Source organism: Haliaeetus albicilla, chromosome 20, assembly GCF_947461875.1.
Source record: "Haliaeetus albicilla chromosome 20, bHalAlb1.1, whole genome shotgun sequence".
NCBI lineage: Eukaryota > Metazoa > Chordata > Aves > Accipitriformes > Accipitridae > Haliaeetus > Haliaeetus albicilla.
Window position 1 is genome coordinate 10,613,398 of NC_091502.1, and position 11,606 is coordinate 10,625,003.

At 36.5% G+C, this 11,606-nt stretch overlaps 1 protein-coding gene across 4 annotated transcripts in view; it reads left to right on the forward strand.

Moving 5' to 3' along the window:
- The window catches only part of CWF19L2 (CWF19 like cell cycle control factor 2), a 90,519-nt gene extending 80,180 nt beyond the window's left edge, over positions 1 to 10,339 (forward strand). For all 4 annotated transcript variants that reach the window (XM_069808268.1, XM_069808269.1, XM_069808271.1 and 1 more), the window contains 6 exons: positions 833 to 1,045; positions 2,188 to 2,304; positions 3,271 to 3,426; positions 4,813 to 4,893; positions 7,808 to 7,909; positions 8,803 to 10,339. In XM_069808268.1, the coding sequence (XP_069664369.1) occupies positions 833 to 1,045; positions 2,188 to 2,304; positions 3,271 to 3,426; positions 4,813 to 4,893; positions 7,808 to 7,909; positions 8,803 to 8,943 (810 nt within the window). In that variant the 3' untranslated portion in view covers positions 8,944 to 10,339. The remainder of the gene's footprint in view (positions 1 to 832; positions 1,046 to 2,187; positions 2,305 to 3,270; positions 3,427 to 4,812; positions 4,894 to 7,807; positions 7,910 to 8,802) is intronic.
- Positions 10,340 to 11,606: the final 1,267 nt, after the last annotated feature.

Below are 11,606 nucleotides of genomic sequence, written 5' to 3' on the forward strand. Positions count from 1 at the left end.
TCCAGTTCCTATCTACAGATTCCATCCCTCCTAAATATCGTTTAGGTGAGATGTATCCAGTTTCTGTGGGTTTCCACTATTAAGGTCCTGTAAGATGCCACTGACCCTCAAGCATGTCTTCATAACAAATTTAGGATTTTCAGAGTTTCCTTTTAAATGTGGCACATTTAACTAAAATGTAGCAGTTAATGAGCAAACAAAAAAAACCTGTGGATCATTGAGCCTTGTTTCTGGTAAAGTGCTAGTTGTGTTTGTTATCCATATCTAGCAACAGGTGCACTCAAGAAAAACTAAATATTGAAGGCAAAGACTGTTTTCTTCACAAAATGGCTTGGTACTGTTCACTTGGTAAGAATAAATGTTGGCAGGTTTTCACAGAATATGAATATGTGGTGCAGAGTCATGGTCTAGTTATTTCACAGGAGATGATTTAATGGATAGTGATAGTCATAATAGGAGAACAGGAGTAGGAGGGGGAAGACTGAAATAAAATATATGATAATATATGATTTAAAAAATTGTGCATCTATTTAAAGCTGAAGTTTTGTCAGGATAATATTGAAATACCTAGCCCTTAACTTGGGATGGAATATAGTAATATATTATCACTGTTGTCACACATCTATATTTTAATAACTGTGCTGTCTAAGATTGTGTATGACTAATCTCAGGATGTACCTGATGATTACATGTGCTGCAGATGACATATGGAAGGAAGTAATGCTACTGCTTACATACTTTATGCTTTTCTCAATAAAGGATACTACAAAGAGCTAAATATTTTTTCTTGTTTATTTATATATACATGCAATTTTTCTGTGTATCTTTTCAGCTCATGGAAAAAACTGACCGAGAGTACTACACTCTGGATGACATGTTTGTTTCCAAAGCAGCCAAAAGAGCACGCAGTGGGGAAGAGGAAGAAATACAAAGAAGAAAAGCAATACATGAGCACCAGCAGCTTGCTGCACGCATGGAAAAGTGCCCATACTGCTTTGATAGCAGTGAACTTCCTAAACATCTTATTATTGCAATTGGCACCAAGGTAAGAAAATAGCAATTTAACACAGATGTAAAAATAAAAAAGGGATAAAGGAAGGCAGTGTTGATGTTAGCATGCCTAAGATTAAGAACAAAATCACTTCTATGAAATGATTTATTGTTCTGCATCTTATTTTCCTTGCCCTTCTGATTGATTTCACAAATTCCTCAAGGGTGAGGGAGGAAAAGATATAAATCTGTCATGAATTTTGAAGCTCATCTTTGATATCAGAACTTCACATTTGTGGATTTGTGGAAGACAGGAGTAATAATAAAAGGTCTGAGTGCAGAGATTGATTAGACTGTAGGTGGATTTGTGGAAGACTAAATCACAATGCACTGAAGGAAGTTTGAACTGATGAAGAACTGTATCTCAATGATATCAAGAAAATTAAGTGTAGAACTCAATTTTTAAGCCTAAAATCCTTTGAAATAGGCAGAAGTTTGATGCGGGGAACTTTCCTGTTTCTGTTAATGCTTTTAAAAGTTGCATAAATATTTGGATTTATAACATCTGAAATGCTTCAATATAGGCTTTTTTGTCATTCTTTCACTAAAGTTTTCATTTATTATTGATGTTTTTAATTTGATTTGAAAATTTTTGTAGGCCAAGTAATTAAATGCATAGATATGTATTATGGTACATTGCAATTATTTTTTTATATAGATAGATTATATATATATAAAATATATATATTACAAATGCATATAGGTGTATATCTGTGTATGTATATAATCTGTGTGTATATATGTGTGTTATATATCTAACACATATACAGAGATATATCTATATCTGTATACATTAGATATTTTATTAAAAGTATATACATATATATATATTAAAAAAATATTGTAATGGACTAAACAGTGTGATTTCATAATAGTTAGGATACCAGTTGGTCTATACAGCTGATATTACTGCCTTGTTGGTGGAACTGCTCTCTGGATACTACTAGTTCATTGGAGCTGCTGATGGATAATGGGACCTTTTTAAAAAACACTAAAATTACTGATACCTTGCTGTAATAAGAAGGTAATGGCTTCTATTGGTTTGACTTTAGCAAACAATGTATTTCTTAGCCTCAGCAACCGGAAGGTTTTTAATGCTAGAAATATGGGCACTTCAGTTTTTGTTTGGTTTTATAGGTATACTTGTCTCTACCAAGCAACCAGTCCCTTACTGAAGGTCACTGCCTGATAGCTCCTCTACAGCACCATACTGCAGCCACTCTTTTGGATGAAGACATCTGGGAAGAAATACAGGTCAGCTGAGAAACTGTCTTGTGTTCTAACAGTTTTGTAAAATAATGTTGTTTTGAATGATAATATGCTTGTCATAAGTACCTATTTTCATAATTTCCAGCCTGGCAGGAGTCTTCTGATTCCGCTAAGGGGCAGAACATTTTTGCATTATCGATGAAAATTAGTGGTCAGATATTGAAAAAGGGAGATGCAAGGTAAACGCTGAAGAAAAGTTCCCATTTATAAGCACTAGAAAAAGTTGCCTAGAATGCTGCAGAACCTCTGTCGCTGGAGGTCTTTGAAACCAGGTTAGAGGAACATCTTTTGGGGATGATGGAGGTACAGCCGATCTCTTACAGAAAGAATAACTGGCTTCACAGTTAGGATTTCCTTGGGAGCGCCAAGGAAAAGAAAAGGAATGTCAGGGCAGAAAGATCACTTGTTATGAAACAGAAGCTGAAGATACATTAATATTTTCCTTAAAAGTCAAGCATGGCTGGTGGAAATGTCTTGTGGTTTTGGTTTGGTTTTTTTTTTTTTTTTCTTTTTTAAACTGTGTAAGTGGAAGTAGTGGTGAAAGGATAATAGTATCTATAGTCAGTACAAGCCAAGACATTAGCTTCTTAGAAACTGCAAGCTTGGGACCTACTGTTAAAGCAATGTTGTTTTATGGAGCATCACAGTTACGAAGTTCAACATAGTTTTAATTTCAACTGTAAAATATGCAGTATTTATTAAAACTGAGTTTGTAGTGTTAATTATAATGCATATTTCACAATAGTTTTCTAGACTTCCTTTGTTTGTATCATAGGAAATATAGTTCATATTCAGCTGTTGAATAATACAGAATTTTCTTAGTATGTTTGCTGCTGTTACCCATTTTATTATGAGTTTATTATTAATATAATGTAAGTGAAATAATATATTATATCTGAAAGCTTTGAGAAGTTAATTCAAATTACACATTTTTTTTTTTTCTTTAAACAGATGTTCCGAAATGCGTTGGTGAAAATGTTTGAAGCTAAAGACTTGGACTGTGTGTTCCTAGAAATGAACATGAGTATGAAGAAACGGTATCACATGGTATATGAATGCATTCCTCTTCCAAAAGAAGTAGGAGATATGGCTCCAATCTACTTTAAGGTACACAAAAATGTTTTTTTCTTAGGTCATTTGAATGTATTTATCATAATTCATCTATTTCTGGAAAACTTTTTGATATTCAAGTGCTATTTTTGAAAAGACGGATTCTTTGATCCTACTTCTTGATCCACTCTTTGATCATATTCCTTGATGTTAAAACAAGCCCTGTAAGGTAATTCTGTTTTTCAGGTAGTCAGTGGAAGAGCTGTATGTCACTGTGCAGTTGCCTCGAGTCTGACTGCACTGACAAATACTGGAAGAAGATGAGACAATTAGAGTTTCTTGAAGTGTTGTAAGGATTGCAATACTTCTCACTTAAGTCCTGTAGTATAAACTTAAAACCCCATACATGTACCTTGGCAAGCATAAAATGAGAAAATAATGTCAACTGTTTTAAGAAATACCAATACATAAAGTTTCATCCCCATTTTATTTCAGTAAGCCCAAGTTTTGCATGTGTCTTAGGTCTCTGATGAACATTAGACAGCATGATAGATATTTCTTCTATAGCTTTTCTGGTCTCTTCACCCTGACCCTGGAAGGAAAGGCTCATTGAACCTTTTAACTGGAAGTGAGGCCTTTTGGCTTTCAGCAACTGGATCGTGATTTGCCTTTTATAAGTAAATTATTTTATTTGTTCTTTGAAATATTTTTGTTTTCTGGAAATAATGTGATTGGGTTTTGATTAAGTGGAGCAGTCAGTATGATGAACAGCAATGTAGTAACTTTTACCACATTTGAAACTTTCCACCTGGTTGATTTCATTGATATGCTTCAAGTGCTGGTAAAACTTGTGTTTTGTCTGAATACTACAGGAAGGATGAAGTATAAGACTTAATGAAATGTCATTTGCATAAAACTTTCTTTCAGAAGCTTCCGCCATTAAAATACACAACAAATGAAATTTAAAAGGTACTTACACTACACGATACCCACCTCTGTACTATGGAGGATAGAGAAGCGGTATTAAAGGTTTTTAAGCGCTAACAGCCTTCTAAGCTGGATTCTCCTCTTAGTGTTTGAAAAAGAAAAAAGGCTAATATAGTGTAATGAATTCATAAGAGGTTTTGTATGAGCTTAGTAAAAAGAGAATGTGACCTTTCAGTTGAAACTTGTTAGAAATAATTTGTGTCAGGCAAAAGTTAAATATAAAAAAAAAAAAAAAGAGGAGCAGAATTAAGTAATTAAGTGAGTTTGAAGATACTGTACGATGCCTTTATAAAAAGTAAGTAAGTTGTGGAAATCAGAAAGGTTGCCAAAAATAAAGTTACTTTGTTAAGAAATAATTGGTACTTGCAGTGCAATGTACTTCACTACATTGAAAAGTTAGCTCTTTGCTTGCTGTATGAAGGACTATTTTCACATTTAGATAAAATGATTTTACAGAAAGCTATAATGGAGTCTGATGAAGAGTGGTCCGTGAACAAGAAGTTAATTGATCTTTCTTCAAAAGATGTTCGGAAATCTGTAAGTAATGAAATGTATTGAAGAATTTCTCAGCAAATTCTTCTCATCTTTTTTTGTTATTAACTGTTTCAAAGAGAAAAGAAAGGGAACACAATTAGATTAGTGCATTAGGAGATGGCATAGGTATGATTAGAATTAAGGGTCTGACTGAACTCCTAACTGACATTAGGGAAAAGATTCCCATTTATTTCCACAGTTGGTGGACTGAGCTGCAAGCATTGGTTGAGAACAAAGCTGGCACTTTGAGGACATGTACCAGCATAATTTTGTTGATTAACTTTTAAGAATTAAGGTAAATCAAAGTTTTGCAAATTACTTTCCTGGAAAAAATATGATGTGTCTTTTTCATTGACCTAGAACAGCCTTTTGTGTTGCTAAATTTATGACGCAAAAATATAAAAGTATTATAGTATTATAAATCTTTTTATTCTAAAGTAAGGGAACAGTACTCGTATCTGTCTCCTGGATACTAAACTGAAACATCTTTGTATATACAAATTTTAAAGGAATAACACTGAAATTGTTAGGTTCAAAGATTGTTCCACTTTTTAATATTGAAGTGAAAGATGAGTGTTACATAGACTTTACCACAAGTAGTTTAGTACTATGAAGTAATAATATTTGATTTCTGAAAGTGTCTTTTAGTAAATATAACATGTTTACACTAAAAAAAATCCTAGTTTAGGAGAAAGAGGAGATGGGGTTTAATAATGAGACATGAAGCCTAATATGACAAAGAGGGAGATTAAATGCAGAAGAGTAAGGGATTGCGTATCTGTATAGTAGGAGAGATTTTGTATATTATGATGACTCTTGAACCAAACCAACAGTGGTACCAAATGTAGCAAAAAGACAAAATTTATTCTGCCACATAAGCTCAAATGTCATATAAATGGGAGTCAGTTATGCGTCACCTTGTTCAAAGTGGTGAGGCTTCACCTGGAAAATTTGGTTCTGGCTTTGGGCACTGTTTTAAGACAGTTACAGAAGAGGAGAGCATAGATTAGAAAACTTAACTAAAGAAACTGGTTGAGGGGTTGTGCAGTCTAGGAAAGAAAAGACTGAAATGGGATGTGATGGTAGTTTTCTGCATATAGGAGATTGTTTTAAAGAAGAGACTAGGTTGTTTGCTAGCACTGTTGGGTGCAGACAAGAAGGAATTAAATTAATTGTAGCAAGGATTTAGGTAAGACTTTAAACTTAAGGTGGATGCAAACAGATAACAAAATAGCCATGCTTTGGATATCTTCTGATCATTGGTGTTTCAGAACGGGGAAAGCCAACATCTGTCACAAATAAATGAAGTATAATTTTCTTGATACATGGTAGGACATCAGGACATTTTATTTCTTTAAGAATCTTCTTAGCCATACATTTTTGTGACTATTTTATACCCATTTGAAGGTAGGCCAGTTTTCAGATTATGTCACGAGTGTAAATTGTTACACAGTTGTGTGATTTTAACATTATTTTAGTGTAAAAGAAATGCCTGTAACCTTCAGGAAGATAGGAAAGTATAGTTTAGAGACCGAGATGAGGTTTGGGAAGTTGCAGAGTTGTATTAGGTGATGGTGATGCCTGGAAGGAGGGTCAGACGTGGCAGAGACATCATCTGATAGATGGATTTTATGCGGAAATTGGGACTATGGTGTCCAGAGGCAGAGTCTAAGCATCCAGCCCTTGCATAGCATCAAGGTCTTCTCTGCTTCCCCCTCTGCTCCCTGCAGTGAGGGAGCTGGGGGTGGGCAATGGGCTGGAAGGGGAGCACAGCCAGGAGACCTGACCCGGCAACAAGCACTGTTCAGCAATAGCCAAAACACTGGCATGTTATCAACGCAGGTTTAGTCACTGGTCCAAAACTCAGCACCATATGGGCTGCTGTGAGGAAAATGAGCTCCATCCCAGCCAGACCCCATACATTGCTAGACACAAATAAGATAAAGCTGATGCTTTCCTTAAGGTGTCACCTGCCAACCCATTTTTTACCTTATTTAATGACTATTTTTTTTTTGTTCATTTAAAATGTTTTATGTTTCTTGCTATGCTACGTTGACCCTCTGTATTAAGTCTTAATTATTTTTAGAGTGAATTTTCAAGCAATATATTGAATGTGCCTTGTGAAAATTGCACAGTTACTTAGATTGTAGCAGAGGAAATGCTTATGAATTTGAGGCTTTGTAAATCTTATCTGTACAGGAACATCCTCAACAATTAAGAGTGGAAAAATAACTTGTTGCAGTGAAGTAGCAGAATACTGCAGCAATAAATGAATTCACTTCTCACTCTGTCAGACTGAAGGGTCTTTCCTTGTGGCAGGATAACCGGCGTCTCCTCTCTAGGCTGACTGAATTATTAAATTATCTGATTGGGCAAGTTAATGATAACTTCCAGTAGTGGTGTTTTCTGGAAGTGTATTCTCTGTAGAGGTGTTTCCCCTTCCCCCTGAGTGTCAATGATTCCACTGGGTACATATTTTCTGTTATCACACACCGCCTTATCTTAATAAATGCAACTTGCTGGTGGTTGTCTTAGGATTTCTGCTCAACCCATGTAATTCAGAGGTGTGCAGTCAGGAATGCATTTGCTCAGTGTGCATGCTGCTGCCTGGTCCCTCCCAATCTCTTACCTGGCGCTGCAGCGGTGGTCTCTGGAGGTTCTGCCACCCAGTAATCATCTTTTCAGTTTTCAGTGTCTTTTTATCTAGTTGTTGTGTGTTTGTTCTTTCCCCTTACCTGTTTGTTTTACTGTTTCTCTGTTGCAATTTTATGCTATGCATACTTGGTTTGAGGGGTGGTTTAAAATAAAATGTGATATATCAACTGTAAAACCACTTTCAAGTTCATTAAGTTGTGGGGAGATTAACTAAATGCCTACAGTCTGTTAAACATCTAAAAATGTGGTATTGCACGTATAGGTTCCTAAAGGGTTACCATACTTTTCTGTGGACTTTGGCCTTCAAGGAGGATTTGCTCATGTCATTGAAGATCAACACAAGTTCCCTCATTACTTTGGAAAGGTATTGTCACGTAAAAGATCAATTTACCAATTATACTCTGTTTTGTAAAATTTAAGTAATTAAAACAGATGCTTGCCAGAACAGTCACTTTGATGTACCTTATCCCAGTTTATTAACTGGCTTTTGTTGGTGAGTCATTATAACTTGGCTTGTTGAATAAAGGAGTAGTTGATTTCTTCACTGGCTGATACTCAGAATGTGATTCTAGATCCATCTTTCTTTTGAATTAATAGGAACTCTAGATATTTGACATATAATCTAATAGATGGAAAATACTTGCATCTATTTAAGAGTTTTCATGGCCATAGTCTTGTCATATGGGTGCACTGACTTATGCTTGTATAAATTAGGGTGCATACACACAGAGACTCAGATGACTCCTAGTAAAATACTTGGGTGGCTAAATTGCTCCATGTGATTTAGAGAGTAGTACATACAGGAAGAACTGCAATAAATTTTCCTTTATTTATTATGTCACAGCAATCATTTATTCAAAGAGTCAATATTGCAAAAATATTAAGAGTGATTGGGGAGAAATATAACTTCAGAAGGAGTTAAGAGCAAAGTGGGCACAGCTTTATTTTTTCTGAACTTTTCTCTTAGTCACAAATGTACTAATTTATTAAGAATCTTGCAATGTTAGGATATTTATGCAGTGCATTGCTATGGTGTACTTGAAAGAATTTCACTGAGGCAACCATCTAACAACTACAGTTCTAATTTTTGAATTGGTATGTCTTTCAGAACTTCAAGTTTAAATAACTACCACTTGAAGAAAACAGTGACAATCTCATAATTTGAAAATATATATTTCTTTATTCTGTGGTAAAATAGTGTGAACTAATATGGTAATTATGTATTCATAATTATCTATGTTTCTTCTACTTGCAAAGGAAATTATTGGTGGCATGCTGGACTTGGAACCGCAGCTCTGGAGAAAAGGAATCAGACAGAACTTTGAGGATCAGAGGAAGAAGGTGTTGCAGTTTGCACAGTGGTGGAAACCATATGACTTTACCAAAAAGAAAGAATGAGCACATCCCTGCCCTATATAAGCCATAAATTATATTAAAGGATATTTCCTATACTAAGAATAACACCAGTGGGTTATGTATTGCTAATATATTTTAAAACCAAGGATACTGTTTAATTGCTGATTACCTGTTGTTAGTTTAGACACAAGCCTGACAAACCAGAAGTGTACAGTGGTTTTAGTTTTTAACTTTTTAGCTGAGCCAAAAGAATAATATCCATGTGGCCATTGGAGTTCTTCAAAATGTAGCTTCTGCTTTTAGATTTTTTATAATCTTTGAGGCAACTTGATTTTTTAATATTGTATTTAGCATAGAGCCAGTGCTTAATTATCATGGTGACTTTTTGTAGAAAATGGTGTACATTTTAAGAACATTTTGATTAATACAAATACATTGTTGCAGAAGGAAGCTGTACAGAAAATAATTTTCTGATTTTGAGTCCTTGTGTTCTTTAAGTTGAGGCCATACAAACGTTCACGTAGGATGTGGTTGATGAACCTCCTACTACCCCTCTGCACAAGAATTAATGCAATTTTTTGTACTTTCTTTCAATATGAAGTAGTATTTTTCAAGCTGACCTGTTGCCCAAAGAATGATGAGACAGTCCATAGCTGGTGGCAAGTGACAGCTGTAATGGTAACAGCTACTTTTGATGGCAATAAAAAAAAAAAAAAAAAAAAAAGAGGAGGACTGTGGTAGAACCTTAAGGAAAAACACTCTCCCATGGCCAGCAAAGAAAATCATCACAGGTGTATACAGATGGGTTAAAAGATGGGATTTTGGTCCGTGGATGAACACCGGGAGAGAAGTAGATAGCAGAGAAAAACGCAGTCAGCACAGAAAATGGATGGTTAGTTGCCCGTTGCTTGGAATGCTGACCATGGAGATAAGAGAGTGGAGCAGTACTGGGGGAGGACAGGCAGCAGGCTGTTGCACAGCACAGCTGTGAGCATGATCGGCGTGTGACTGCTGGATTATGACAATATGCCGCGTGTACAAAGCCCATGAACCAATAGACAGGGTGGCTACGGCTCGTGCAACACGCCTGTCCAGCGAGTGCATGTGTCATAGGTTCCCTATGTTATAACTGAGGCGTGTTTTGGCACCCGCTGGCCACGTGTGCTGAAACACGTTCTTCTGCAAATGTATAAATACCAGGATTTCCCGAAGAGCATTGGGCTGGTGTACAGCAAGGCCACCGTTGCCTCCGTGGGAATGCCCACATAAAGCTGGCACCTACCGATTGCTGGGCTGAGTTCACAGCGCAAGACGGCACAAGAATGTACGGATGGTCCATCTTCCTCATGGTCCTTGGGTCGGTATGTTAATTTGCTTTACAAGATACCCTTAGCATAACGCACATCTGTAGTTAATAAATGCTTGCTTTTTCCCCTTATAGTCAGTGTGTGTGTGTTCACCTTCTCGGGAATCCTCAAAACCACCCTAAAACAACAGGGTTCTTGCCAGGTGATTTTTCTTCCCTGGGCATCCCCTCTAGTGTGGCAGGTGGTCTGCCACAATACTTTTCTGATAATAACTATAGTTTTCATGAGGACCTGCTCAAACTCCCTGCTCATTGTTCCTGCTTGTGATGCTGTTAGCGCTGATTGGAGCATGCTCTGATCAGAGGCAAGAGTTGCACATTAATTGATTGTTAAGCTTTGTGTGTGGATGTCACTGGGAAATGCATGTCTGTTATTTAAAGGACTACTCTCTATTGTGTTATTCACTAGGTTTTGTTTTTTCTTTTGTATAAAAGTTACAAAATGGGAGTAGGAAAGCGTGAGGGGGGAAGAAAAGGATGATTCTTGTATTGGTGTCAATCACTTTCCGTGGGAAATGTGATGTAGCAGGCTGAGGCTTTGCAGGTGCAGAGCTGGGAGAACAGGACAAGGACAGAAGGACATGGATGAAAACGTTGCCACAGCATTCTCCCAGTGCATAAGGGAAAGGGTGCAGACCTGCAAACAAAAGACTGCAGTGCTACAAGGAAAGGCTCCACATGGCAAGTGGAATGCCCTTAGCATAGGAGACATTAAGGCATTCTGTGAGTGTCTCAACATGCTTCTTGTTCTTTTCCTGCTGAACAGCTCTGTACAGCTCTGTTAACTAATGTGAACTGTTCAGATTGAGAAGTGGATCACTAAATATTAGTGTTGAGTAAGTGTTCATTTCTAGTCCCTTGGTGGTCTTTTGCAACTTTCCTGAAGAGCTAGTACTTCCCCACCACCCCGTTCTGGCAAATAAGTCTGGTAGAGGTAGAAATCTATTGCATTGTGAATTATTTTCTGTAGGATCTTTGTGAATTTGGGTCACTACAAGAGAAATAATTTAAAAATCAGCTAGCATGATAATTTTAGTGATTTAATGTCTGATTTATACTATTTTTCACCAGCAAGCCATGGATAAAAGGGCCAGTTCTACTGTTCTCCAGTAAGTTTTGATCTTCCTTAGGCTACTGGGGAGATTACAGAGCAAATAGGATATGAAATAGTTGCTAGTAGTTGCTTAGAATGTGGTAACGCTGAAGCAAATTTAAGTGAAGTGCAGTCTTTGGTGGTGTAAAGCATGACTAAAAATTGTTTTTTCTGAAAGTGTATGTTGCCTCCGGTCTCATCTGCCCTCCCTGGAGGATAGCTTGGAAGCAGCAGAGGTGACTGTCT